The 27,951-nt window shown below is 41.7% G+C and overlaps 1 protein-coding gene across 6 annotated transcripts in view; it reads left to right on the forward strand.

Moving 5' to 3' along the window:
• The window catches only part of LOC145988546 (uncharacterized), a 193,963-nt gene extending 166,856 nt beyond the window's left edge, over window positions 1-27,107 (forward strand). For all 6 annotated transcript variants that reach the window (XM_083123468.1, XM_083123466.1, XM_083123471.1 and 3 more), the window contains exons 6-8: window positions 6,241-6,327; window positions 17,995-20,231; window positions 26,416-27,107. In XM_083123468.1, coding sequence (XP_082979594.1) covers window positions 6,241-6,327; window positions 17,995-20,231; window positions 26,416-26,478 — 2,387 coding nt within the window. In that variant the 3' untranslated portion in view covers window positions 26,479-27,107. The remainder of the gene's footprint in view (window positions 1-6,240; window positions 6,328-17,994; window positions 20,232-26,415) is intronic.
• Window positions 27,108-27,951: the final 844 nt, after the last annotated feature.

Here is a 27,951-nt window from a genome sequence, read left to right on the forward strand (position 1 = left end):
TATATACAATTTTACATCCTTATTACGTACAGAGCGCTAGGGGTCCCTGGTTCGAATTCCGGCCAGGGTATGAGTGTTCTTTTGTGAGCGTCCCTTCACAATTTCATCATATCACCCAACTTCATCTTCGCGATTAATCGAAAGTGGCAGAAAAGCAAAGTAAAATAAACTCAGTCAATCAAATCAAACGAATTCTTATTACCCTTCAAGAGTGCCTAACTAAAGCTTTAATAAACTATCGTTTTATCATGTGAAGTTTGTGGCAGGTGTGAAACTATGACAGGAACGGGAAGGATTATCTTTAAATAAGTGAAAATCATCAGTGTCTACGAGAAATACAAACTTAGTGATTCTAATTTTAATAGTTTCGTGTAATTAATTTCGCTCACATGTGTTAATTTATGTTGAATTAACCTTATGGAGATTTATTTGAAATGGACTCCCGAATTGTTTTGTAGGGTATTTGTGAGCCTCTAACGTATGGCACACGAAAATCTCTGATTGATTGATTTGGTGTTTCAAGTCTACTTTATGCACTGTAAGGCTAATCGGGACTGAACCTACAGTTTAAAGTGGAATCCGAACCACTGTGTGCCTCCACCGGGTATCGAATCCAGAAAAGAGACGAGAGATCCGCCCAGTTTGAAAGCGCGACATGTTAGTTTCACACATGTTAATTTTATTGTTCATAAAAATACTACATTTACCTTACATTCAAATATAAGTGTCTGTTTCTCTAAATAAACCAATGATCAAAATATCAATGACTCCTCCAGAATTTTACAAATGTAGGTATTTATAAGACAACAAATGCTACTGTACACATTATAAGGAAGTAATGAAATGTTCATGCAAGATTATGAATGAATTGCTTGAACTGAACAATTTTCCAAATAGAATGGTTTCCAAACCATTCGAAAACACTGTCCCAATTCTTGGTTCTAGTTTATTTATTACGTAATTAATGCAAATGTTTACTATATCAATTATTCTAATTTGACTACACCCGTTTAACCCTTATACACGGTCGTCTCCAGAAGGAGTTTCTTGCCAATCAAACATACTTATCAAATTACGTCATAAACGATAACGGACTAAACCAACGTATGAAGTGATTGATGGACCTCCCTGTATGTAATCACCATGGAGGAAGATGAATCATATAGTTTTGATTTAACTATACAATTCTAATGACCTTGGATTTGACCTTTTACAGCCCGTTAGTTTTTGTCTCATATATTTCCTGTGTGTGGATTACGACACTGTTACGTAATGGAGACCACGACTATGGATTCCGTAAAATAAGGGCACACGTTAATAGACTGGAAATCCATAACTTTAGTTAGGGAAGTCAAATTATATCTTTAAATAAGAGCATAATATAAGAGGAAATGGTAATGGTTCTCGTCTCCAAAGAACGGATAGAATCCGTTTCCGCGTCTTTTCACGTTCAAATGAAAATCGTTTTCAGGCTTCCTATCCCGTTTATAAACGGAAAGCAGTATCACTGATTAGTATGATACATATACTGCAAAAACGCATATTTGACATTTGACCGGATTTGATCATATTTGATTGGTCCTGTAATGCTGTTTAATATTGTCCATAATTATTGCTTGAAATGTTAGATTCGGGAACAAATTTTGATGATCAAATTAAAAACAGAAAACCTAGGATGCCAACTGACCTGAAAAGACCACAGAATTAGACCGAAGGTGTAAAAACATGGTAAAGATAGGGAATTTCATAAAATTAACCCAGAACCTTAAAAAGTACGAAATATTTAGCATGCTTGTTTGAACATGCCATTTTGGCATACTCTCTCTCTCGGCCTTATCTCGAGTTCTAAATAAATCTGTCGGTCTCGTCCCAAGTTGTAAGAGAAAGTGAGTGTAAGAAGCGATGCTTAATATACCTGATAATATTTGTTCAGCCAACTGCACTCAAACCTTTCACATCATCCGCCTGGCGGCGCTAGCGATGCTAGCTAGCTCTTTTTCTAGACGTAAGTGATTGTCCCATTACAAAATATCTCGGGCAAGATGTAGTTTACATAGGCATTGTAGAGAAATAAATATCTGACAGAATAAGAGTATCATTTTTGTGTAAAGCGGGATACATAAGTATTACCGAACAAATTGTCCATCGCCATGTTTATTCTCTTCGTTTAACGCAATGAGAGTTTCAAGAATTGAAAAAAGACGCCAGGCAATCTGCTGGTAACCTCTACACCAGCCTAAGTAAAAATCCTGTCCTTAAAAATACGCAGGATGCAAAAGAAAAATTAACGAAAAAAGGGTCAATTTACTGAGTAATACTTGTGCATCTTACTGTACTATACATTCACGTGATTAAAGGGTAATTAACTCGTTCTTATCACGTCCCTCAGGACAAACATGATGTGCTTGTAGACCTTGATTGCGCAGGAGCAACTTACGTGCGGCAGACAGCTTTCCTAAATTGCGAGCAAGAAATGGAATACAAGTCGTTTGTCAGTGTTAATTCGTCACGGTTGAAATCTTACCTACTATTTTGACGTCATAGGTTTGTGTGAAGTTCACAGCATGAGAACTTGAAGCCTGTTTATCATTTATTCAGATCTTAACATGAAATTGATTCTCGTGAAACTTTGGGGAATGTTTCGGAGCTAAGGAAAAGCAACCTGAGAAAGGTCGAATAGATTAAATATTTTCGCAAAATAAGGGGGAACAATATTGTAAAAATGGTGCAAGTGTTTTAAACAAAATAAACACCAACACGAATTATTAAAGAATACTGTGATAATATTTTGTCGCTACAGTTACGGTACACACTTAATTTAAACGCAAAATACGTATTTCCGTTTGCTACGTTTCTGATAGTATACGCAAATACGTACTATGTTGCCACTCGGCACTTTGCATCATGCGCGCCGACTACGTGGGTGCTCCGGGGCTCAAGCACCCACATAAATAATCTTGTGGGTGCGCCGCACCCACAAGATTTTTAGTTTGATAAAAACAAAATAAAATAAATATTTCTCACTTGCCATTATCAAAAAATAATAAGCAATTAAAACATTGAGATGGGACAGACTTTGATAAAGACAAGCTAACATTTCACAGGAACATATTTCTAGATGTGTGCAGAACGAACAAAGAAAAATTGGCCAACTTGTCAGACATTACAAATATTTTAAGTAGAGAAAACAGTGGTCACATGCGTGAAATGCTCACAGAATTTGTGAAGTTTGTACGGGTGATTTTAACTATACCTGTTACTTCTTGTACCTCTGAGCGGTCATTTTCAGCACTTAGACGATTGAAAACGTTTTTGCTGTCAACAATGACCCAAAAAAGATTGAATTATTTGGCAATTTTGCATGTTCATAAAGAAATGACTAAAAATATTGACATTACCAAAATTGCAAACAAATTCAAAAGTGCAAATAACGTAAGAAGGAATGTGTTTTATATTAACATGTCATGATTATTATTATTATTTGGTACATAACCTTAGTCATTTTGTAGTTTCTGTTCACAACAAAATCCTTGCATAGTTCTTTCTGCAATACAATTAGAATTATTTGCATTTATGAAGATTTTCTCACTTTAATTTGTATGAATGTGGTATTTTCTTTTAGTAACGTGTTGATAATATCATTGCCTCTTGCAATCATTGTGCATGTAAGTTGTTTAAAGTATACAATACTTGATAATTACAGATCTAACCACCATTGATGTGCACCCACAGAAATTTTGGAAAGTCGGCGCCCTTGCTTTGCATATCAGATCAGAATGAATAAATCGTGTAGAGAATTGAGTTTCAAGAAAAAACATAACCTTGATGTGCCTCTTACAGAAATGGTTGTAATGTAAACTAATCGAACAAGATTTTTTTTTTGGAACTATTTCTTTGCAAACTGATAATAATACAGTGCTCTCTCTTTAATTCGAACTCCAAGGGGACGCGAAAAATGTTCGAATTATCCTAAATTCAAATTAACAAAAAAAAAATCATGTCATTAAGATTGTTAGGGGAATAAACTTCTGTTCGAATTACCGAGTAATTGGAATTAAAGAGAGTCCACTGTATTAATCCACTGGCGCCAATACTTTCACATGGCGGCATGTTTACCCTTTGGCAACTTTTGTATCTTTTTGCCCTTTGAACTCTGCGCTCGGGGTAACCGCCCCCCCACCCTCAGGCCCACTCAACTTGACATTCAAGATTTGTCTGTCTGTCATGCTCGGAACAGGGCGGAATCTTCCTTGTCTGAGGAAGAAAAACAAATCCCTCAATTTGCAATCCTGTGTGAACCACACGCAAACTTTGCTTGCGAACGAAGCTCCCCCTGGCCCAAGAATGAATGGAAGCCTATCTGCCCTCGACTCGCTTGGCGAGAACTCTAAGAGGGAGTTCGAAAAGTGCGAGCCCCAGTCCACGCGAGAGATCTCCTGCAGGCAGAAACGTTGGTGAAGCGTGGGAGCAGGTGAAAGGTGGAATGGAAGCATTTGATGTTTGAGGAGACGCCATTCAACGAATAATGTAATAACAGATTATAGATAATTATAGATTTATTTTGGTGTGCATGTCAGTGGCGACTCGTGGCTATTTTTTTTGTGTCCGAAGACGTAATGGTAAACCGAGGAAGGTTTGAAAAATTGTGTACGATGGCTCAACAAATGAAATGGGTTCAGCAAGAAACTTGAAACGGTTTTAGAGAATTATTTTTGAAACCCCAACCTTCTACCGATTTCCTGCCATAAAATTTCCTCTCGAACAAAATCTGGCAGGATAAAGAAAAGATAGAGGGTGGATCGTGGCATGATTGTAAAATGCTTGTCGCTGTGTAAGCATACTCCCCTTTGTTTGAAACATTTCCGCTGCTGAAGTAAAAATAAGATTTGGACCTAATTTTACTTTTATTTCCTGAAAACACATTCCTTTGAATTAGATTTCCCTTTCCCAGAGACTCACGTTTGCAAATTATGCTAGATTTTCATTTTACCATTATGCCAAAAGCAGAGTGCTAGGTGCCAACAAAGATCAAACTGTGCTAGGTTTAGTACCATTTTGCTGTGGTTTGCATCACTGATTGAGGAAACCCTCGATGCTTCCTCGCTGGATGCTTTAAAACCGCAACCTCCCCCCTGCCCCTTTTCCACTTCTCACCCATCTGTTTGTAGTGATACCAGCGATGTTCCCCAGTCGGGGCAGCAAAGCCTGTGTGTCCATCGTCTTTGGCACCGATGGGCTGCACGTGGAGCGAGCGACAGCAGTCAACTCTTGACAGTAGCTAACTTAGTCAGTTGTACGTACATTGAGCTCATAATTTTATAACGGGTATTATTATTAAACTCCTAAAAAGTAGAGAACTGGAAGCTAGTATAAATGAAGTGTAGGAAGTTCCTCATTTCCTATATGGAGAAATCGCCCCTGGTGCATGTGACTATACTTGATAAGGGTTCGTATCGAGTTACGATCTGTAACAAAATAACTGCACCACTTAACACAATGGAACGCAAACTGTGTTTTAGGTGATATTTAGACAATTATACCGCTCACATTTTACTTTATATTAATCCTGGGCCTTATTTTATATGTCTATATATGAAAAACCAGCTGATTTCATGGCCATAATCTTGCCTTGCTTGCGTGGTGAAGTGTCACTTGTGATTTTCCCCATGCCTGTACACTGGTCACAGTTACTGCAATTTAGTAATTGAGAATAGTCCAGACTACCTCTCAGACACGGCTGGAACCCACTTTAGTAATCTAGCGATAGAGTGAAATCCATTACACAGATTTTCCACCCACTACTCACATGATTTCCACCAGTAAACACGGCTGCACGTCAGCCATTTGCACACAGACGTCAGAGACACCTGTTGGCAGAAACTGGAATGAGAGGCAGCAGTGCGTGCAAAGTAACAAAAAAGAATCAAGATGCACCAAGGAACAATCCCACGTGGAATTTGCCATTGTTTTGCACATTATTACAATGGCAATTTAAACATATTTCAATATTCTCCTAATTTTTTAGCGGTGGTGCAGTTATTTTGTTACAGACTGTATATCCGAATCCAGCATAGATGGAATTTTATTTCGCAGTACTCCTTGCAACCTCCCAGATCGACTGCAATTGGTATCTGAAAACCACTTTATCCGTGCAGGATATCATAATGACCTTTTCCTCTTCTCTCTCATTGGTTCGACTTTAATGACGAAGCTTAATATTGTTCCCCCCTTTTTTTTCAGCGGCCAAGAGTGCGGCAGCAGAAATAGCGCAGGAAATATTGGAAAAACTGTCAAGTAAAACCCCCAGGAGGGGTAATTGCAGAATAGGTAAGTCATACTTTCACTTTGTGGTCGACTGCAGTGTCGAATCTCTTAGGCTAAGGTCATGGCGATGTGCACGAAGGCAGCAAGGTGAGTGAGTGTTAGGTACGCCTAAGGTCTTACGAGAAGTAGTTCTGTAATTTGTAGAAATTGATTAATATAAAAAGCTCTTTTTACTTGTAATGACTGAACTTCTTTATTACTCAACTTTTCGACGCAATTGCACATGTTGCTTTCAAGAGTTAAATATAGAATGAAGACACGACAGAAAAAGAATATTAAAGCCACTTTTGCATTGCCACTTTCAAGTAACACTTCACAAGTAGAAATGAGAGGTAGACTATGGAATGTTATTTTAGTTTTCAGTTATTTAAATGTAAATTCAAATGCAACAATGCAAAAGTTCTTGATCATTTTTTGTTAATTAGTAACTTCCAAATGCAACCAGCATTTAGGACCTACCGGATGTTGTATTGGTAACGTTGTCGCCTTGTAATCAAGGGGTCCCTAGATCGATATCCGGTGGAGGCTCATTGCACAGTGGTTCGGAACTTACTTTAAACTGTACTGTCCCGATTAGCCTATCGGTGCAGAAAGTAGACTGGAAACAACAAATCAATCAAAGCACTAGCATTTCATTATCTTACCATTCATTTTTGATTATCTGCTGTAACTGACATAATATTTAATCCTTTATACAATTTTTGAAAAATATAAGATAAAAGTAAAAGTTCCCCGTGCCATGAAGGCACATTGAAGGATATGGGGTTAGGGCCCCACACATTCTCGATCTCGCCTATTTTGGATGTGATCAGCACAACGAGCCGGCCGCCTTTACCTTCAGATTTGAGGCTGGGCGAGCCCCAGAGCCGCTTTATGCGAGGACCCCGGGAATTGAACCCGGGTCTTCCGCTTGGCAGTCAGACGCCCTACCGACTAGACCACCGCGGCTCTTGAAAAAAAGATGTATGTGAAATTGTGTTGAAACATTGAGTAATAATAAGTTTAGTTAATACAAATAAAATATAGTTTTAATTAGTGAATTAGTCCTACATGTTTGATATCTTTGTCAAAGGCCTGCATAGTCTGCCTTTTACCTACCCACTGCCCGCTTGCCCGCGAGGACAGGTATACCTGCTCGCCTGCCCACGGCAACGAGTCGACTTGCGTCTTTACCCGGGTTCTTGGTCTTCAAGGCGCTCTGCGCTTACAAGGTAACTAACTGGGCATTCAACAAGACCCGGGCGCCTGCAAAACCTGCTGGAAGGAAACAGCCCTCCGGCAGCGTGTCGCTCCAGGTGTTTCATCACCACGTGGACGGCTGCAGCCAGTGTTGCCTACTTACGTAGCTCCTAAATCCTACGAAGTCCTAGGAGGAGCTCTCTCCTCCAAGGAGAATTTATATACTTAGCGATTTCAGTTCAGCGTAAGCAGGTTTTATCTTATTGCCCGGAAATGCACGCAATATTACAGCTTCATTTATCTAAATGAATGATCGAGCAAACAAAAATCTCCTCACTGAAAACGAATTGTTTTTCATTGCATGGTGCCTTAACCAGGCACGCAGTGGCGCAACCAGAGGGGGCAGGGTGCATTGCTCACAACCTTGGACGGAAATTAAGTCTAGCGGAGAGGTCAGGGTGGGGGTCAGACATTAAAGTACAAGAAAAAACAGGCTGGCAGAATTAAAGAGTAGCAGGGCTAAAGGGTACTCAAGATGGAATTAATTTTCATATTTTTCTTACATTTTCCTTCCAGACGGCCAAGGGCACCTGCAGAGGGGGAATGGAGGGGTAATTGCAACCCCTTGATTTCAAATTTTATGAAAGTAGAAATATATTATAAAATATTATACAGTCTCATCAAGTTCAATGCCGTAGCAAAGGGGTAGCGGGAGTCGGTCCTGAGCGCCGAACGATCTAAGTGAGAAAAGTTTTAAAACAGAGAATGCTATGGCGGCCCGTGATATTATTTGCTATTAATGTTGGTTTGTTACGAGTTGGATGAATTGATTATGTAATACGTCGCTCCATGTGAAAAGAAAATATTGCAGATGGAAATTTTACATGCCATATGTATGTACATTCGGAATGCATTTATCATGCACTTTCTTTCTTTCAAAAACAGTTTGTGTGCTTGTTTTCCATTATTAGCTACTGTGAAATTGACGTGTTGAAAAGAAATATTTCTAATCCTCTGTTTCAACACAAATGCGTGAGAACCGACATCTACAAAATTTTGCATGATTTATGAGGATAATAATGCCTTTCATGCTACTTTATTACTATTATTGTGATTGTTGTTGTTGGCACGTTTATCCAAGTACTTGCCCCCCCCCCCCCACCCAAACGAGGGTAACGGCAATGCCCCTGGCTGGCTACGGCCCTGGTGTTCGCAGTAGAACAGTGTGTTGTTTGTCTCGCGACCTCAGCGTCGAACGTGACATGTTTCAGTCCTGCCCTATATCACTATATATACGTATATTGGTTGTTTACGACATATACTTATGGATCCTGTGTCACGGAAAACCTATTTCAATGTGTGTGTGGGGGGTAGCAACATTCGTAAATCTCATTTCATTGGTGATGTGGCTTACGAAGCTTTGAGTTCCCTTTTTTTAAGTAGTGAAAATCTATTGCAGTTGGCAACACTGCAGAACGGTGTGGGCCCGGTGCAGTTTCTACTCGAAGCAACTACGTCATGCAGAGGGAGGGGCGTGCAGTTGATTGAATGAACGCACTGAGACCTACTAGGTATCTTACGACTGCGGGTACCCGGCGGGTTTTCGATACCTGCCAAGAACGATCTGGACAGATGGTCAGTCAAGGTGCTCAAGCGAGGGTGTTGCGCAGGTTGCATGGCATTTCAGGAGCGATATCTCGCGAACGGGTCTGCTCCAGGTCTTGTGCAAGCATCTGATCTTTGTATCTAAAACTAAATGAAACCAAACTCCGTGGCGGATTTCCATTGGGTGACGCGTGGTCAGCGCATCGAGTCCCATTGCCGCTTTTTTTCTGGCTTTCGAGACCGCAGGAGCGTATATTCTAGGCTAGCTAGGCTATCTGCGAAGCCTGAAGTCTAGAAGAATAAAATGCAGGAGAAAAATATATAAGAAATTGTGAATATCAGTGAGATGATGATGGTGATTCTGGAGTTGGCAACCTGATTTCTTGAGAGTTGGCAACCTGATTTCTTGAGAGTTGGCAACCTGATTTCTTATGAGTTGGCAACCTGTTTTCTTAGGAGTTGGTAAATTTGTTTCTATTCATAGCCTAGTGACATAGTGAGGTAGCCCAGATCTTGGACTCAGTGTACGCCACTGCGAGACCGGTACCATTGTTTTCAAGTAGCTCCGTAATATTGTTTGTAATAAAAATTAACCATGTCCCTATATTATGTATTCGGAGAGTTAGTTTTTAAAAGTATCTGGATTACTACACTAAAAAATTAACCCAGTTGTAGTTAGTTACTTGTTTTACAAAGTAGCTGTGTTACAGTTACCGTTATTATAATAGTATAATTAAAACTAATATTCAGTAAATTTTAAATAACCTCATATGTTTGAACATGAAAATATAAAGGTAAGAGAATTCAAGTACAGAAAATTCCTTCCGTACGAAAATATATCTCAAAGTGACTTAGTAACTGAATTACGGTAACTATTACTCAAAGTAACTGTTATATATATTTCCATTGGAGATAAATGTTTCACGAATATCGAATTGTTCATTGTCTGTTATTGGGGCGACCGTCTTTTGTCATCCTTCTGGTAATGTGGCTTCTACGTTATTAACGTTCATGTATGTACTGTGACTGCAAAAACGGCACCCACGAAATTCATCAAAGGAGTAGCAAGATATTTCATGAATAATCTTTTTTTTTTTTTTTTTTAATAAAGTATCTTCGTTATTAATTCCATACTTTTCCAATTCGTACAAATTGCATGCAACTTCTTCAAATGTTTATTTCAAAATTTTACTTTTGAGGTGGGCTGTGTGTGCCCCTCTCTGCGGTACACCTTTGACCTGGAGATAAGTATCATATACGATACGTTGTTTGTAGTCCATTCATCCTGTTAGTGCAGGCACATCTTTTACTCATACGTCACATTTTACAGTTATCTTACGGAATTTCCGAAAGATTTATTTTTATATACTGGCTCAGTGGCGGGCGAGGGAGGGGCAGTTGCCCCCTTACTTTTCGCTACTTTTGCCGGCCCCGCACCATGCTAAACCTTATCTGCAAAGGGAAATATACTGTCTTTGCCTCCCCCACAATTTTGGCACCTTGCCCCTCCGGTTTTGGAATCCAATCGCCGCCACTGTACATATCTCAATTTTTTGTGTCCTTTTGGTTCGCGTGAGACATGCTCCATTGTTAGTTTAAAGGTGAATACGTAGGTTAGTTCATAGCTATTTCGGACACTTTCATTGTGACGCAGTTTTCATGTGTGAAGAAACAAAAGTCGTGCAGCTATTTATATGTATAATATTTGCTTTAAACAAGTAATTAAAATAAATTGATACAATTGTGGGAAAGGCATTACATAAGGCAGTATTACTTTTTACCTTGAACACGAAGGAGTAAAAAATGATCAATGCAATTATTTATGTAAAGTGCATAATTACATTATGTCATGAACTTACTTAAAATATATAGTTTTGTGCTACATTTTTTCATATTCCTGTAGTTAACTTTTTTTACGTCCATGCATGACCTAGGTTTATTTCGGATTTCTTTGTTTCTGACCGTGAAACCTTCAATCTTCCCATCGCCATAGCTACTGCATGAAAATTTCGCATGTTCTTTGACGTCATCAATGCTCGTTGACTTCCACTGATTGACCCGCATACATGCTACTTCCAACAGCACCGCTTAATTTTCTTCCGCACCCCTTTTTCAAAACCTATTTTCGACTGTTAACTCCTCACAGAGGAAAATGTTTGGAATAACCAAACAATAGTTTCCGGCAACCAAACATTTGCCTTCCAAGTAAGGAGATCTGACTTGGTCTGGTCTCAACTACATAGCCTAGATAACGTACAATCGTACAAAGTGTCTCGACGCTTAACTTTCACAGCGTATACAGGCCAAGGCAAAACAACTTTCTTTGATATTTATTTTGGATGCTTTATTTCGACTGTGCGAACCCTGAAAAAAGAGGACTTTTCCAGAATGTATGCAGCAACGCTGCACAGGTTCACCAGTTCCTATCACTAATGCAATTTAACGAGATAATACGAAATCAGTCATTAGACGTATCTAGTACCTGTATAGCAGCCTTTAAAAACGTCTCAGGGGAGGCCCCTGATTGCTTTGTGGTAACATCGTCGTCTTGTAATAAATAGGTCCCGGGTTCGAAACTCGCTGGAGGTACATAGTGCTTCGGATCCCACTTTAAACTGTAGGCCCAGTCTCGATTAGCCTATCTGTGCACAAAGTGAGCTTGAACTTACTTTGGCCAAAATTTCCAGATGTGTGTGTGTTTAGGTATAAAATTATAGTAAAACTATAGAAACAAAGCAAGAAATTGAATGAAAATAAAGAAATGTTAATTCCCATTGTCATAGACGAACATTCGGTTCAAGATAAGAAACAAAGTGAAATAAATTTCACACAATGTGAAAACATTAAGTAAAAGTAATTAGATACAGTTACTCGAAGAAAGTAACTGTTACTTCCAAAGGCTTAAATAGCTTTATTTAAATGAATAAATTTGAATTTACCTTCTGTAGGCATATCAAATATATTTTAAGATATATATTAAATACATATGTAAAGTTTTATACTAATTTAGAATATAATTTGAAACTATTCTGAGAAAAATTTCCTCCACATAACCTCACCATTTCATTCATTTCCAATGTTACAGTGAACGTACATATATATAGATCGCTTCAAGGAGTAAAGATGAACGTGGGACGTGGCAACACCGGAAGCACAGACTCGCAGTAACAGTCCGCAGTTTCCACGGTTTAACGGACATCGCTCTGTGCAGTGTTGCCACGTTCCACGTACATCTTTATTCCGCTAAATAAAAATCTGTATAAAATCGGTTTCTTAATGTGAATTGACAATGACAATGGATTTTAAAAACAGATGCAAAGGGCTTCAAAACAAGACCAATATCGTATTTGTAGGACTACCCAATACTAAGAAAAAGTTGTTTCACAAAATTGTTGATAACTGTTTTTTGACAAATTGTAGAGTTCTGAAAATTAATAATTGTGTTTAAAACCTTTCTGCCTACACCGTACTGAAATTTCATCACGATCGGGCAACCCGATTTCTATTTATAGAATTTCAAAGATAGCGATCGTTTGCAAAACTAAAAAAAAACGGCCCTTTTCTTGTTCTGACGACGATCAAAAATAGAAGGCACACTCGGAAAAAAATGGCTGCCATAGATTAACGCAGAATTGAATAAGCTAAATTTTGATGTAACTCGTTTTTATGTAGGTCTACTGGTTAATTTTTAACTGGAGTCCAAACTCGAGTATCTATAATTTTCAATTCGACAGTAAATCCAGGTTGCTAATTAAGGGGGGCAGGGATTCCCTTACTAGACATGGCTCCCAGGGATGATTTTATGTCTCCCTCCAAGACAATATACCAAAATAACCAGAAAATGTAGCAATATTTTATGTATTGTTGCTATTGTCTAAAAAGGAGTATAATGTATCGATTTAATAAAAGGTTTCTCGTTAAGTTATTCATACATCAAACACTTGTACAGTCACGGCCACTTCTGGGTTGTAACAATAACACAACGGCCAGATGGATCAGAAATTTTAGAAGATAATATAGTTAATCTTTACAAAAGTGGGAGTGGAGCTTTATGCCCAAAAATCCTTCAAAAGAACAACCAACATATTTAGTAGTCAACGCAGACGAGGACTCTCAATCGAATTGTTACAACCCAGAAGATTGCGTGACTGTACAAGTATCGTGTTGGGAAGTTCATTGAGCTATGATCCAAGGAACTTTTTGTTAACGAGACTTCTAGACTACCAAGATTTTCAAAATTCAATAATGTAATGGCTGAAAAATAACAATTCAGAAGTTGCAGTGGCACATCGAATGCCGCCCCGAAAAAGGTCCATTATTCGTTAGTGTTACTAACCACTATTAATGATGAGGTGCACTTTGGTGACGTGTTGGTGGGCGATTGCACAATCTCAGCAGCATTTCCTTCGGCGCATGCGCGGAGCGACATTCGAGCAAGTCAAATGCTCCGCCATTCCTGCTCACAGAGTAGGATTCGTTAAATATTTATAACAGTAACCACTATAATAATATCTATAAGGCCATTGTTTGCGGCGTTGCCATGGAAATTGTAAACAAACGCGTTGTATGTAATAAATGAGTAGATAATGTCACGAATTTCAGTGACTGTAGATGAGAAATCGATTGTTATTCTGTGTTCCACAATATTCTGTGAACATAAAAGTATTACATGTTTCCAATCTTGAAGTAAACTCCACATGTATCATTACAATCGTTTTACCGAGTGATGCGTTTCAGAACGGCGCACTTGACGTATCAATATTTTATCTCTGGGGTAGCGGTTAAGAATTAAAGACTTTTCTTTAGTAGTTTTACGTCGTTGTTTAGGTTAATCGCGACGCCGAGAATGAATTAGCGAAGCAGCAACGAAACGACCATGGTATTACACATTATTGTAACCTGTCGCCACTGCTGGCGAATATCTCGGGAGCTAGTATCTTGACCAGTATCTACGGCAAGAAAATTTCAGACTGGGGTAAAATGGAGGGGGGGGGGATACAAGCATTACATATTTTTGTGTGGCAAGGGTGACATGTTCCTGAAATATATAGAAATTTTTGTTATGGAAAAGCTAATTAAATAAAGGTGCTTAATTTACCATTTTCTACTTGATAGAGCTTATTATAACCATTTTTGTCATATTCAGCATATTTTCACTTGTTCAAGCCAAACAACCCTCTTTTACACTTAGCTATTTCTGAAATCGATTCAGTTTGATGTTATTATATCGAATAACACAGCTTTTCTAGATTCATTTCTGTTCACATAATCTGGCACAGTCGTTTGAGTTCAGGTTCAACTTTAGAGGTGAACGAATGTTTCGGTATACCCGAAGTAAAAGCTCGGAAAACAGCGTCCTGCAGTGTTGCTTACTGGCAAATGTTTCAGCACGTGCAGGAAATTTTGTGACTTGCCGAGTCCAAGAAAAGTGTCTTACGGGAAAACTTGCAGTGGAGGTGCACATTCGTACTTGAACACCTAGATAACTGTGTAATACAGTTATTATACTTATTCATTGAACGCCATCTACTTCAAAACGTTACATTGTTGTTGATTTGGTGTTTTAAGTCCACTTTATGCACAGTAAGGTTAATCGGGGCTGGACCTACAGTTTAAAGTGGGATCCGAACCACTATGTGTCTCCACCGGGTATCGAACCCGGGACCTCAAAACGTTACATGTTCCCACATCACTTCGTCTTCTATTTCCTTCACCAGCGTTTCTGCAGTCGGTCACTCGCATCTACCTCTAGTGTCGCATCTACCTCTAGTGTCGTTTTCAGAACGCGAGCAGAGAAAGCAGACCAGGCTTAGGTCAGACCAAGTTTAATTTACTTTTGAATGTTAATTGTTAATCAAGGATAATTGCAAAGCTCACTAAAGTGAAATCGCGTTAACTCCCGGCGCGGGACCCGCCTTTCTGACAGTGACCCTCTGTTGCCGCATTTACCTACGTCCTACCTCCCCGAAGCAGCCAGTAGGAAAACAGGATTTTGTCAAAATAACCGTTCTGCGATGTGATTGCACACCGGTTAGTAAGCCGTCCCAACTTGAAATATTTATCACATCTCCTAGCGAGAAGTGAACTCAGGTTTTACTGTATTTTTTCGTCATGTTCACATAATACTCTCTGTAGTAGACTTAGGTTCACTTGACATTCTGTCACCAGCTGAAACGCTACTTGCCGTGGAGCAAGCAACCCGCATGATGCTCACGAAATGCTCCACAAACTCCCACAGAGTGGCCGTACGGACAACGAAGCGAGTAATAAGGTGTGTTTTATGCAGCGTATATTGATACACTTTTAGGTTTAATTATATCTTGTCACAGTCAGATTTATCGTCGACCTGCCTCATTATTATTATTATTCTAATCCTTAGCCGTGAAAAATGTGTTTAATCAAGGTGTTGAGTGTTTTTATTTGTATGTATATATATTGGATCTGCCAAGCCAACGGGAGTAAGGGAGGAAGTCGCGAGTCTGACGGGCGAGCACCAGAAAGGTCACGTTTTGCGTCCGAAACTTAGGAAATTCGACCTTAACGACAGCCATTCAAATATCTCGGGTTCCAGCAGCCGGACTGAAATGAAACTTTTACCAGCGCAGCAACATGTATGCAAGGACGGATGTGTGGAGATTCGTCGCAATCAAGCAAGAATTACGGATGCCAGATCGAATTGGTTATAATCGATCAGTTTATGGACACAGATTGCAGTTGAGCTGTCGGCGCCAGGCTGACCGCCACTTAATCCTAACGTACCGTACCCGAAGCACGCTCTGTCCAGGCTGGGAGACAATGGAGCGAAGAGGAATGACCTCTTGGGAAGCATACCTTCAACGACCGTCAAGCGTTCTTTTTCGAAATCCGCATAAAACGAAAGGACCTGCCATTTCGACACACACTTTTACCGCGAGTTCCAAGGAGAACACATCCACGCGCTCCGAACGTTGAGACTACCATTGTGCCGACTCGTCGTGTGTTGTTACCTTTTTGGTGTGAGGACGAGCGGAAGTGCGCCAGCCTACTGTAGTCGTCCGAGCGAGTTTGTGAGAAGTGGCTGTAAGCGAGATTTTGTCCTTTTTGTGGAGTGAAACGCGCATAAGGATGGCCGGTTGACTGTAGAAGAGAGGAGGGGGGCCACCCTCGGTCCGCCCCGATGCCAGACGAGACACCATGACGAATGCCTACATCATGCTGAAACCCCGAGCTACGCCACCTGATGCCTACCAGCCGCCACAGAGAGGGAGAGAGATGTCGAACGCTGCCATATCGACGTCCAGACGCTTGAGATCGTCCGACGGTGCTGGAGAAGACGCCGACGACTCATGAACGACAGCCCACCGCCCAGATGCGACGTCCGAATCACGACTGACCACAGAGATGCTCACCGACCCCGAGAGGAAGAGACGCCGAGGCCCTTGACGTTCCCCGAGCGACGCCGATCACTGATCCGCCGAGGAACCAGATGCATGAACGCTCTTCACCTTCTCGTCGTCGCGATCGAGGAAGAATAGGAAAACCTTTCGTGTGCATACTAAGTGATTTCAATCGCCCGCGAAAACACCAGGATGCGCCGTGGAACCAGAGAGATGGTAACGTATTCATCTGTATGAATGTCAACACGTACCGGCTCGATTGATATTTAGAGAATGCCCTAGAAATTCGTCGATGTTTTGAAAAGGCCCACACAACTCATACTCCCGTTGCGCTTAACAGTTGTATTTAATCGTCTCAGGTCAATTTTACTCATTTCTTGTGATTTTAATGTTCTTAAGTTCATTGTTGTTTGTGCTCCTTTTGTATCGATTGAAGTGCGTACTGCTAGAATAAAGCGCCGCCCGCATAGTTGTTTAATCAATTTGAGGTTTGTTCAGTTTAATATGTGTCAGCGCTGTGTCGCTGCTAGCTGCGTCAGGTCGCGTATGTGATTATTGTTAAAGTATTTGCCTGGTAATATTAATTGCTCGTCGCGGCGAAGTGTTGAAGTCCCGCACGCTAGAGAGTATATGTTTGCGTCACTCAACGGAGGTTATTATTATGTTTAGGACCACGTGAGGTCAAGTAAAAAATAAAAACGTCCGCCCACGTGAGCGTAATTGCTGTTGAGACGCTTTGTTTATTCTGGACAAATAATGTATTGTCACCGCACCGACCTATTTTTAAAGGTAAACTTAAGTAAGGGCTGGCTAGGGATTTGAACTAGCACTGGAGCAAATTCACAAATGACCTGATTAAACAAAAGTCAATGTAAAAGTAAATGCCAATGCAATAATTAGGGCTCGTCGTCAAAAACCTGTGCATTTTATGTATTATTTTTGTTGAAAAACCCCGTAGGCTGGATCTGTGAGTGAATGTGTGAATGCAAGAGGGGGACCTGTACTCAACTGATTTTTTTTTGTTATGAATAGAATATACTTTTTATTTGTTATGTTAATTTGGGCAATATCATTTCATACGTATGTCGCTACCCGTGATTTTCAGGTATGAAGCTAGCCGCTTCCCGGCTACAGGTAAAAGTCTGGTAATTGAAAGTAAATGTGTTTTTCTGATATGGCTAATCGCTATGCACTGTTGGTCACCGTCCCTATACATGAACTCAACCTGGACCGTTAAGCACTTTCACTTGTCCGAGGGAGATTTTGCCGCCTCTATCTAGGTAGTGGTAGTTTTTGTTTTCCCGGGCAAGGGAGGGCGTTACAATCTGCAAATATGCTGTATAAAGAAACAAACTGCCGGAGCACTAAGTGGGGTGAGTGTACGTGAAGGGAACCTAACCTAATAACGCTGTGTTCATTGTTCTGGTATGTTTGAAGCAATATGCTGCACCACTGCAGTAAACAATATTGTGAGGGGAGAAAGTATGTAAGGTTTTATTTATTTTTCCAGAGGAGAGTTCATTGGAGGTGACGAAGATGCGCTTGGATGAGTCCGTGGACAACCCGCCGACAATCATCGCCAAGTCCGACCTGCAGATATTGCCGGTACAGATCTGCAAGCTTCAGTCGAAGGCTCCTCCGAGCGGCCAGAAGCCCTCCCAGCTGGAGGTGATCGAGCTGAAGGACGACGACGAGGCGCGGAAGGAGACGAGCAGGGACCCCATCGCGGCGCACCCGGTCCTCAAGTCTCTGGATGTGGAGCTCACCACCACGACGGTGTCCAACCCCGTGCCGAAAACGTCCGTCGGTGAGCCAACCTATCCGGAGAAGATCTCCGCCATGGCCCAGAACGCTTCGCGCGCCTTCGACGACGGGTTCCACCAGGGCGACGGCAGGATGATCGGGCATCCGGGAGATGCACAGCCGCTGCTGTTGCCTGCGGTGTCGGAACAGCAGCACTTTTCCCCCAGATGCCACGTGCAGCGTGCTCCCCCTCAGAGGCAGGTGGTGATCCCCATCCGTCCTCCCGCGGGGAACTACTACCCTCCGCCGTTCCCCATGCTGCCCTTGGACACCAGCGTGTATCCCGTTAACTCGTCCGCCGGTGGCCAGCACCGCACCCCGACCTCGTACCACCCGCTGGCTCCGAAACCTCAGCCGCCGTACGCCCAGATACCGGTGAGGCCGCAGCCCATCCAGCCCGCGAAGGCGGCCACCAGCTACTCGATAGCTCCGACGCAGTACCGCCACGGCTCCGGCGGCACAGTCATGCACCAGAAGCTGTCGTACCCTGGCACCAGCACTGGCAGCGGTATGGTGCCGAACGTCGTGTGCCAGCCCACGCTGACCAGGGCGCCGGGCGTGAGCTCTACCCAGTTCAAAGAAAGTGTCAACCAACAGTCAAACAGGATGGCGCAGGAGCCTCGATCGTTCCCGTACTCCCAGACGCTCCTGGAGGGAAACCAGGCGTGGCCCGGAGGTCTCGGTAGGATGCCACCACAGGCTGCCAACTCCAGTGCCAAGCAACTGGAAGAGCTGGAGAAGTTGAAGTCTGACGCGGAGCAGCAGCTCCATTTGCTCCTGAAGGAGAAAGAGGAAGCGCAGAAGGCCCTTCTGGAAGTGCAAAAGGAGCGCGAGGAGGAGCGGAGGAGACTGGAGGAGGAGCGAAGGGCGTACAGGGAGGAAGCCACGAGGCAGAGGCACAACCAAAACGGCGTGCAGGTTGTGGAGCTGCAGAGCAACGTGCCAGTCTCTTCGCAAGAACTCCGGCTGTTTCCGGACAAGAGGCCGAACGACAACCTGCACTTCCCCGAGTCTCCAGTGTACAAGAAGCCGAAGCTCACCGTCCCACAGGCTTTCCGGTTCAGAGATCTGGGCAGCAACCTGAAGCCTGCAAGTCCCCCGACCGGATCCACTCCCACGCAACCGAGTCCAAAACTCCCGGTGGGCCACACGGAGATCTCTCGCAACGCTTCTCCGAGATCGGCGACGATCACTAGCTCCCACAGTCACGAATCTCCCATGGATCTCTCCACGGCTTCGGATCATGAACACTCGTCGCCGGGCGTCAGCCACGCGCGGCGGCCGTCAATCGAGAAGAGGCCTTCTCCGAAACAGAACCCCGGCGACCACTGCGAGAAGTGCAAGGTGATACTTGGACCCGAATATGTGGACGGCCGTCCCTGCGTCGCTCACCATTCTGCCGGACCCCACCGCACGGAAGCCAGCATGGTGGCAGAGCCTGCGACGTCCAGTCAAAAGGCCTCTGCGGATCCACCGCCTTCGTCTCAGATTCCCGTGAGACCGACACCGAGACATGCAGAGGCGCCGCCAAGCACGGTGGAATACATCCAGTCGCAAGTGAATCCATCCTCGGTCGCTCACTACTACCCCTACCACAAGCAACCGTACGCCCCGTACCCCACGAAAGCTCAAGCCGCAATGGCTGCATACAGGACTAACGACATGTATTTGAACCAGCTCAGGCACCAGATCCACCACCAGCAGCAACAGCACCACCAGAAGTACACGAACCAGCCACTGGCAGGCATGAGGCCGCACCATCCATTTCCGGAGACCTCTGCATTACAGTACATCACTCCGGAGACTACAGTGCATGTTCCGAGCCAACAAAGTCATCAGAGGTCGTTGGATCCATCACGCTACTTATGTGGGAACTGCAGCCGGGAAGCCAGGTTCATGTGCTCAGGTTGCAAGCGGGCCTGGTACTGCAGCCAAGAATGTCAGGTGAGTTTTTTAAAGCATTAACTGTGAATCTTTATTTCCAAAATACATCTTGTGAGATTTAACATTGAAAGGAACAAGTGACACATAACACGTTGCTTGACCATCTGAGTGACATTAAAAGTGAATGCCCCGCTTTACAAGCTGAAGGGGAAAGCGGAAAAGTCACTTGCAGCTGCTGGCACTTCAGCATGTTCAGTTTGTGAAGATGTGATACTTGAAACTGTGGTGAAATTTGTCTTTCCCTTAGACACCAGTGGCACAAGGGAAGGGGTTGGTAGGGAATGGAGTCCTCCCATTTTATTATTCGATCCACATTCTAACTCTTGTAACCCCATGAAATAATTTCACAGATGCAAGAGGGTACTTGCAGGCACATTCCCCACTTTCTGCACCTGTTGCGAGCGATTATGAAATGCCAAACCTCACACGACCCGTTGTTTTGTTCCCATGATTGTCCACTCCTTCCATGTTCTATAGGAAGTCCGAGGCTTCATTTTTGTCTAAATTATCTTCCTATCCAAAAGAATTCAAACCACGTAAACCTATTACACTACACAGTGATAGTAGTTAGCTCACTAAATCTGTCCCTTTGGGAACTTTTTAAGTGATGACTGTTTCAAATGAGTGGAAAACGATGGAACAATATACAATTCTATTTAAGAAAGGTAATCCTGAAACTGATGTCACTTTGAGTAAACGGGGGTACACATTCCTTATGCAGTAGTCAATAAGAAAATATGATATAAATCTGTTTCAGAAGAGTATACGTTTCACCTTCAATTTCAAATTTTCCAAATGAAATTTCATCAACAGCATACATCTACTGCAAAACATTAGCTACAAGGGTCGTTCAAGGTTGACCGGGATTTTTCGTACGTAAAAAATCGATGAATAGCCGGATCATGATGAAACGTGCGGGTGACGTAATGTATTCCTTCGCGAGTAACTAGCGCCCGGCATGACGTATTTCGCGCATGCGCAGCAGTTGCAGCGAACATGGCGGCAAGCAGTGTGTCTGTGGCTGTAATCAAATTTCTCGTGAAGGAGAAAGTGAAACCAGCTGAGATTTTCAGACGATTGCAAGCACAGTATGGTGAACAAACGATGTCGCGGACAAGAGTGTACGAATGGTGTGAGAAGTTTCGCGAAGGACTGGAGCTGGTGACAAATGAAGCGCATGGACACATTCGCCCGACTGCAGTCCCACCAGTGAATAACGCACGTGTTGAGCAAATGATTCTTGAGAACTGGCGAGTAACAGTGCGGGATATTGCTGCCGAAGTGAATATCAGTGTCGGGAGTGTTGAGACAATCATTCACGACCACTTACGCTTCCGCAAAATCTGTGCAAGGTGGGTTCCCCGCCAGCTGACATTCGATCAGAAGTGGACACGCAAGACGGTCTATGAACAGCTTCTGAATCGGTTTTGAGCAGAAGCAGAAGGTGATGAATTGTTGCAATCCATCATCACGTGTGATGAAACATGGTTGCACAATTCAACCCCAGAGACCAAAAGACGCAGCATGGAGTGGCGGCATAAAGGTTCCCCGTCCCCCAAGAAAAGCAAAACGCAGCCGTCCGCTGGAAAGATCATGGCAAGTGTCTTCTGGGACATGAAGGGCGTTATCCATGTGGATTTTCTGGACAAAGGGAGCACGATTAATGCCCAGTATTACTCCACATTGTTGAGTGGTGCTGTACGAAAGTCCATTCGCAAGAAAAGACCTGGCATGTTGTCTGGAAATGTCATTCTTCTCCATGACAATGCCCGCCCTCACACGGCCAATGTGACAACAACAACTCTGGCCGACATGCGCTGGGAAGTTCTGCCCCATGCCCCCTACAGTCCGGATTTAGCCCCCAGTGATTATCATTTGTTTGCACCCCTTAAAGACCATCTGGGAGGGAAGAAATTCACGACAGACGAAGCACTGCGGAGCGATGTCCTCCAGTGGCTACGACAACAACCAAGTTCTTTCTACGCCAAAGGAATTCGGGAGCTGCCAGAACGATGGCAACGGTGCCTCGGCGCGCACGGAGAATACTTTGAAAAACTGACATAGTTTGGTGTTTCTTCTGCTACCTATTTCCTCTGCAGAAATGAAAGTCCCGGTCAACCTTGAACGAGCCTTGTATTTTTTATTGAAACTAAATTTTAAAAATTGTAATTTTTATACAAGAAGTTCCAAGAACTATTCTATTCATGTTTGGAGAATGAAACATATGGTATTACGAGGGACGTTCCGAAAGCAAGTTTCATCATTTTTTTTCACAGGGAAGCTTTATTACAAACAGAAGAATACAATGTCATAACAAAATACAATCTTTTGGCTATTTTTCCACATAGTAGCCACCGACATTGATAAATTTGTCGTACCGTGAAATCAATTTGAAGAAACCCTCCTGGTAAAAATCGGTGCCCAGCGATTTAAGGAAGTTCTTCACAGCCTGTTGCACCTCTTCGTTGCTTCCGAAGTGACGTCCCGAGAGTGCTGACGTCAACGCAGAAAAAAGGTGGAAGTCTGATGGGGCGAGATCGGGGCTGTAGGCCTGGTGATTCAATCTCTCCCATCCCAGACGACGAATGTGTTCTGCAGTGACCCTTGCTGTGTGGGGTCTTGCATTGTCGTCCAAAAACAAATCCACTCAACGTCGTCTCCATAGACACTCTGTAGGCATCGATGAATATCTTAAACACTAGTCCCATGCGCCCATTCATAGCACACACTTCCATTTGTGACCACGTTTCCAGCACACGTCTTTCTGCCATACTGGTTTGCACTCAAATGAGCTCGGGCACGTCAGTCTGCTGCTTATCTATATTCTTCGGCACTCTGCGCATGGGCCAGAGTCATGTCGACAAGTCATTATGACATGTTGATTCTTGGTGCTTGTACCAATAAGAGGCAGAGTCTCTCTTCCCACACCAAAATTATGTATTCTTACTTCCATAAAACTGCAGGAAACAACTATTAATATTAATACCTACAACTATAGTTCACTTTCAGGTCATTTTTGGTCAAAATTATTTTTCTGTTTCATTTCCTTGTTTCATTTGTCACAAAATATGTTTTGTTTCAATTGTTGCTTTAAGTTCACTTTATGCACAGATAGGCTAATTGGGACTGGACCTACAGTTTAAAGTGGGATCCGAACCTGCCTCCACCAGGTATCAAACCCAGGACCCCTCGATTACAAGGTGACGACTTTATTGTTGTGCTATCGAGGAGGCCCACAAAATATATAATTCTGTGATTTTTGCTTCTAGGCTATACAAACCAATGCAAATTATATAAATTACAACAACTTGCAATATTGTTCCATTATAAGGGAAATTCAATATATTTTCCTAGTTTCATGCATAAATATATTGAAAGTTGCATACAATGATTTGATCAGAAATTATTTGCAGATATTTCTATGATCCTACACATCAAACTCTAATTTTAACTTGGAATAATGAAATTGCCGATTGTGAGGCTTGACCTCTTCCATATGGTCCATAATATGCTACTAGCGTGTCTTTAAATTTGCTAAAAACAAAAACTTCAAGAGTCTGAAAATGCAAGATAATGAACCGATGAACTGAAATGTTTCCAATCTCTTCGATATGTGGCATTCAACATCCACAAGCTTCTTTGTTCAATGCTTCTGACCTTCACCCGTCAAAACACACTCCATTATTCAGTGGTAGACTGACAAGCTCTGCTGCGCCCTGATTATGCAACTCTATTAAGCCATTCCCTTATGTTGGTAAACCTTATATGTAATGAATCTCCATGACAAGCCTAAAGGGGGTTGGTCATTGAGGTTTTCCATTCTTCATCATCTTTGGGAAAAGTATTGTTTACTTATTCATAGGGATGTGAAGTTTTTGTTTTAACGAGAACACCAAAAAGTTGAGGAAAGCACAATAAAGTGTTTAAAATGTATTTGGGTAGCTTAAAGAGGCAAATTTTCGGTGTTTCAAAATTTCAAAATGCAGTTTTTAAAGAATAAACCGAATTTTGTACTTTAACACAAAAAAACTCTGCAAAACATGGAATATAAACTCAGGATAACACTTCTTCTGTTAAAAGATAGTTAGTTACCTGAACTGTTATTTGTAGGGTGAAAGTTCGATCAAAAGAGATTGTCACCCTTCATTTATTGCAGTTTGGTGGTTTAGTGTATAATTAGTGGCTGATGAGATAAAAGAGTTTTCCAAATGCAAGAAATTTGGTCATTCTCACCAGTGGCGAAGCGTCCTATGAGGCCGGGCCTACCCTATTATGGATTAATTTATTACTTATAAATTTAATTAAACGACGCTTAATAAAAGAAAACTGAAATTCTAGGTCTTCCGATAATTACCGCAAGTTTGCAACCCTGCCTGGAACCGTATCTGCGCATTCAGCGAGGCCCGCCTGAGAGTGCCTCAGCTGGTCCCATAACAGCCTATGTGATTCGTGCGGGAAAGCATAATTTCAGGGGCGCGTACGCCTGTAATGTAACCTGAGAGGCCGGCCTCTTTTCTCTCTCTCACCCTCTCTCCCTGACTTCCGAAGAGTGCCGATCGTGTACGAGCGCGTGACGAAGCAGGCAGTGGACGTACAGAGCTTGTTGAGAAGCAGCGTTTCCATGGAAGATTCAGAGCTGTGCCGGGAGCGGAGCACACCCAGCTGCTAACATGTAGCGAAAATGTGTTGCTAACACCTCTAAGCCTGGCCTCCTAACCTATCAAAGTAGGCATTATTAGAATTCTAACTGCAAATAATGCATGCAAGTTGGTTACCAGTGTTACGTTTGGTGCTTTCAGCTCTTTTGAGCAACCGCTTTTCGCAAAGTGTTAGCTGCTGGATGTGCTCCACACCAATCTCGATTCAGAGAGGGAAAGTATTTTATTTATTTGAGGAAAGGGATATTGAAGCAAAATTTCCTTTCATGATTAGTGACAACTGAAAACGCGCTACTTTTAAAATGGGGCACAGTACGTACAATGCAAACGTATAGAGAAAATCCATGTTACTGAAATTTTCTGGTTTGTGTGTTACACAGAAAGGTGTCCGTGTTCTCATTTAGCATTTCATCATTTTCTAAATCATATAAGTTTTTTTTAAAAAAGTCGCCTGTTGAAGAAGAATTATATGCATAAAAGAGTTAAAAAGAAATAACTGATTGATAGATTTAGTTTATTTTACTTGGCTTTCTGCCATTTTTGGCTAATTGGGAAGATGAGAATGAGCGATAATATGATTACATTGACGAAGGGACACTCACAAAGAACACCTATGCCCAGGTGGGGATTCGAACCTGAGGCCCTTGTCGTAGCATGCTGTTATAACCAATCCGCCGCGGAGGTCAGCATTAAAAAGAAATAAACGATAAGTGACGATCAAGTGAACCAATCATTTCTGTAATGTGAGAAACATTTACAATACTGTTATTGAAGCAGCAAATAATTTTTACGAGCAGCTTTAATCTAACAAATGTAAGATGGCTAGGGCCTGACAGAACGGCTTTTCCAATGGGTGACGCGTGGTCAGAACATCGAGTCCCATTGTCACTGTTCTGACCTTTGAGACAGAAGCGCCTTTTTTTTCTCAGATATCCAATCGAGACTAGATTAAAGTTGAATCTGAACCAATGCCTCCAGTGGGAATCGAACCTTCTACTTCTTGATTATAAGGCGAGAGCGTTAGTCACTACATTATCCTTTACAATCAATATCCCGACTTAAGTAGACGAGATTCAGGCAATATGTTATCTTTTATTTTCTAGGGATCTATATTTTAACATACTACTGTTAAAAAAAAATCACATCTTCCCCTCCCCCCAAACCCTGCTCCATCCTGTGCCTACCCTTCCAGAGACAGCACGCTTCGCCACTGATTCTCACAAAGATAAAGCCTTATTGTTTTGTTATTAAAACTAAACTTTGTCTCAATTTTCCTGATGTGAAAATCTTAAGGAACAGTAAAAACGCAGGTGAAAATATAAGATTTAAAATTAATAAAGCAGATTTTTGCCCTAAACATCATCCAAATTTAGGGAAAAATAAAACAAACTTCACATCCCTACTTATTTATGAATAAAACAACATTTTCATTGAAATAGATTGTGTTAGGGATGGTATATAACTGTCACAAATCTAATGGAAGACTCTTGCATAATTACATGTCAATTTTTTTTGCTTCTTTCCAGGGAAGGCAGTGGAACTCTCACTCGCAGCTTTGCCGCAGGATGCATCTCAGCGGGACCAGTTAGAGTTCCACGTCATGTACATAAAAGACTTTTCCCCACCAACTGTGATATTGATATGTTAATGTAATGTGCGACACAGGAAATCAGTATTCAGACTGCAGAGCGAAAGCTGACTTTGCTCATATTACTGAAAACATTTTTTAGTGACTGCAAACGTGGAAAAAAAAAATATTGAAAACTCATGTTGTTCAGTGTGTTTGTGCATTTTCAACAATACATTCTTTTTCTTTCTTTTGTTTACTTAATGCGCAAAAGAGTAGACTAGAGTGCACTTGTTAACAGAGATTTTCAATTATTTTTAATGTGCATTTTGCTTCTGTTGTTCGTGCATGCTGATTTACGAAGCAAGTGCAACCGTTTGGATCTCACTGATGCAGGTATTAAGGCAGCTTATGTTGTGGAAACAAGAATAACACAGTGTCAAGCAAAGGTGTTCGTTCATTGTTTCAACTGTTATGTTGAAAGAAATATTTGCATTTTTTCTAAATGACTTTTATTGCTGTGTAATTTGATACGTTGGATGTGCTGTGCAGGTGCTGCCATACAACAATGTGATTGGCAAGTGACATATTAATACAAGTTATGACATATAGTACATGTTCTAAACTTTTAAAGATACTAAACAAGTTAAAATTACGTTCGCAATTGCTTGTTAATGAAGGATATCATTTACATTCCCCATAACCTTATGATTAGAAGGTGAAAATTTAGCTTTACTGATTTTTCAGGTGTATGGGCTGGTTGTGCAGAACTACATGTTCCAGAACTGTAGCACTGGGACCCAAAATATTCGAATGCAGGAGATTTTTATATTGGGCTCGATTCATATGGAGTGGTCCAACACAGCTTGCTCACTCTTTTTAAAAGTTGATTTTTCCCTCTTTCTAAAACATTGCCCCAAGTCCCAACATACACCTTATTTAAGTTTCCCATATTTTCAGATGTATCTAGTGTAGTGCTGCCTCCTAGAGGAAAAAGAAGCAAGCTACTGTTGCTAGACAAGAGTCTGTGCAAACAGAACCTGGAATGGAGAACGTAGTTTCGATGTAATGTAGTGTTATGTTGTTTTGTGAGTTTCATAATAAATTCAGTTATTCTTGTTAATATATGTGTTTTCCATCGCACAACATTATGGCACAGTCGGTAGGATAGAACTTTTCACTTCAACAAACTGTTAGAACAATCATAAACGTGTCTGTTTGACGCAATTTGGCATAACACGGTAAGCATAAACTGTTCGTCTTATAAAAATAGCGTATATATATATCAAGATTCCTTCTACGTGGAAACAAGTTATAATCATGAAACGTACAAGGGCTTCATCACGTTCAGAGATACATTGTGATCCGAAGCAAATCAAGTATAATTATTATGAAACTCATAAAACAACATAACACTGTACATTACAACGAAACTACATTCTCCATTCCAGGTTCTGTTTGCACAGACTCTAGTCTAGCAACAGTAGCTTGCTTC

The sequence above is a fragment of the Lepisma saccharinum genome, chromosome 6 (genome assembly GCF_977018435.1).
Source record: "Lepisma saccharinum chromosome 6, izLepSacc3.1, whole genome shotgun sequence".
Classification (NCBI taxonomy): Eukaryota; Metazoa; Arthropoda; class Insecta; order Zygentoma; family Lepismatidae; genus Lepisma; species Lepisma saccharinum.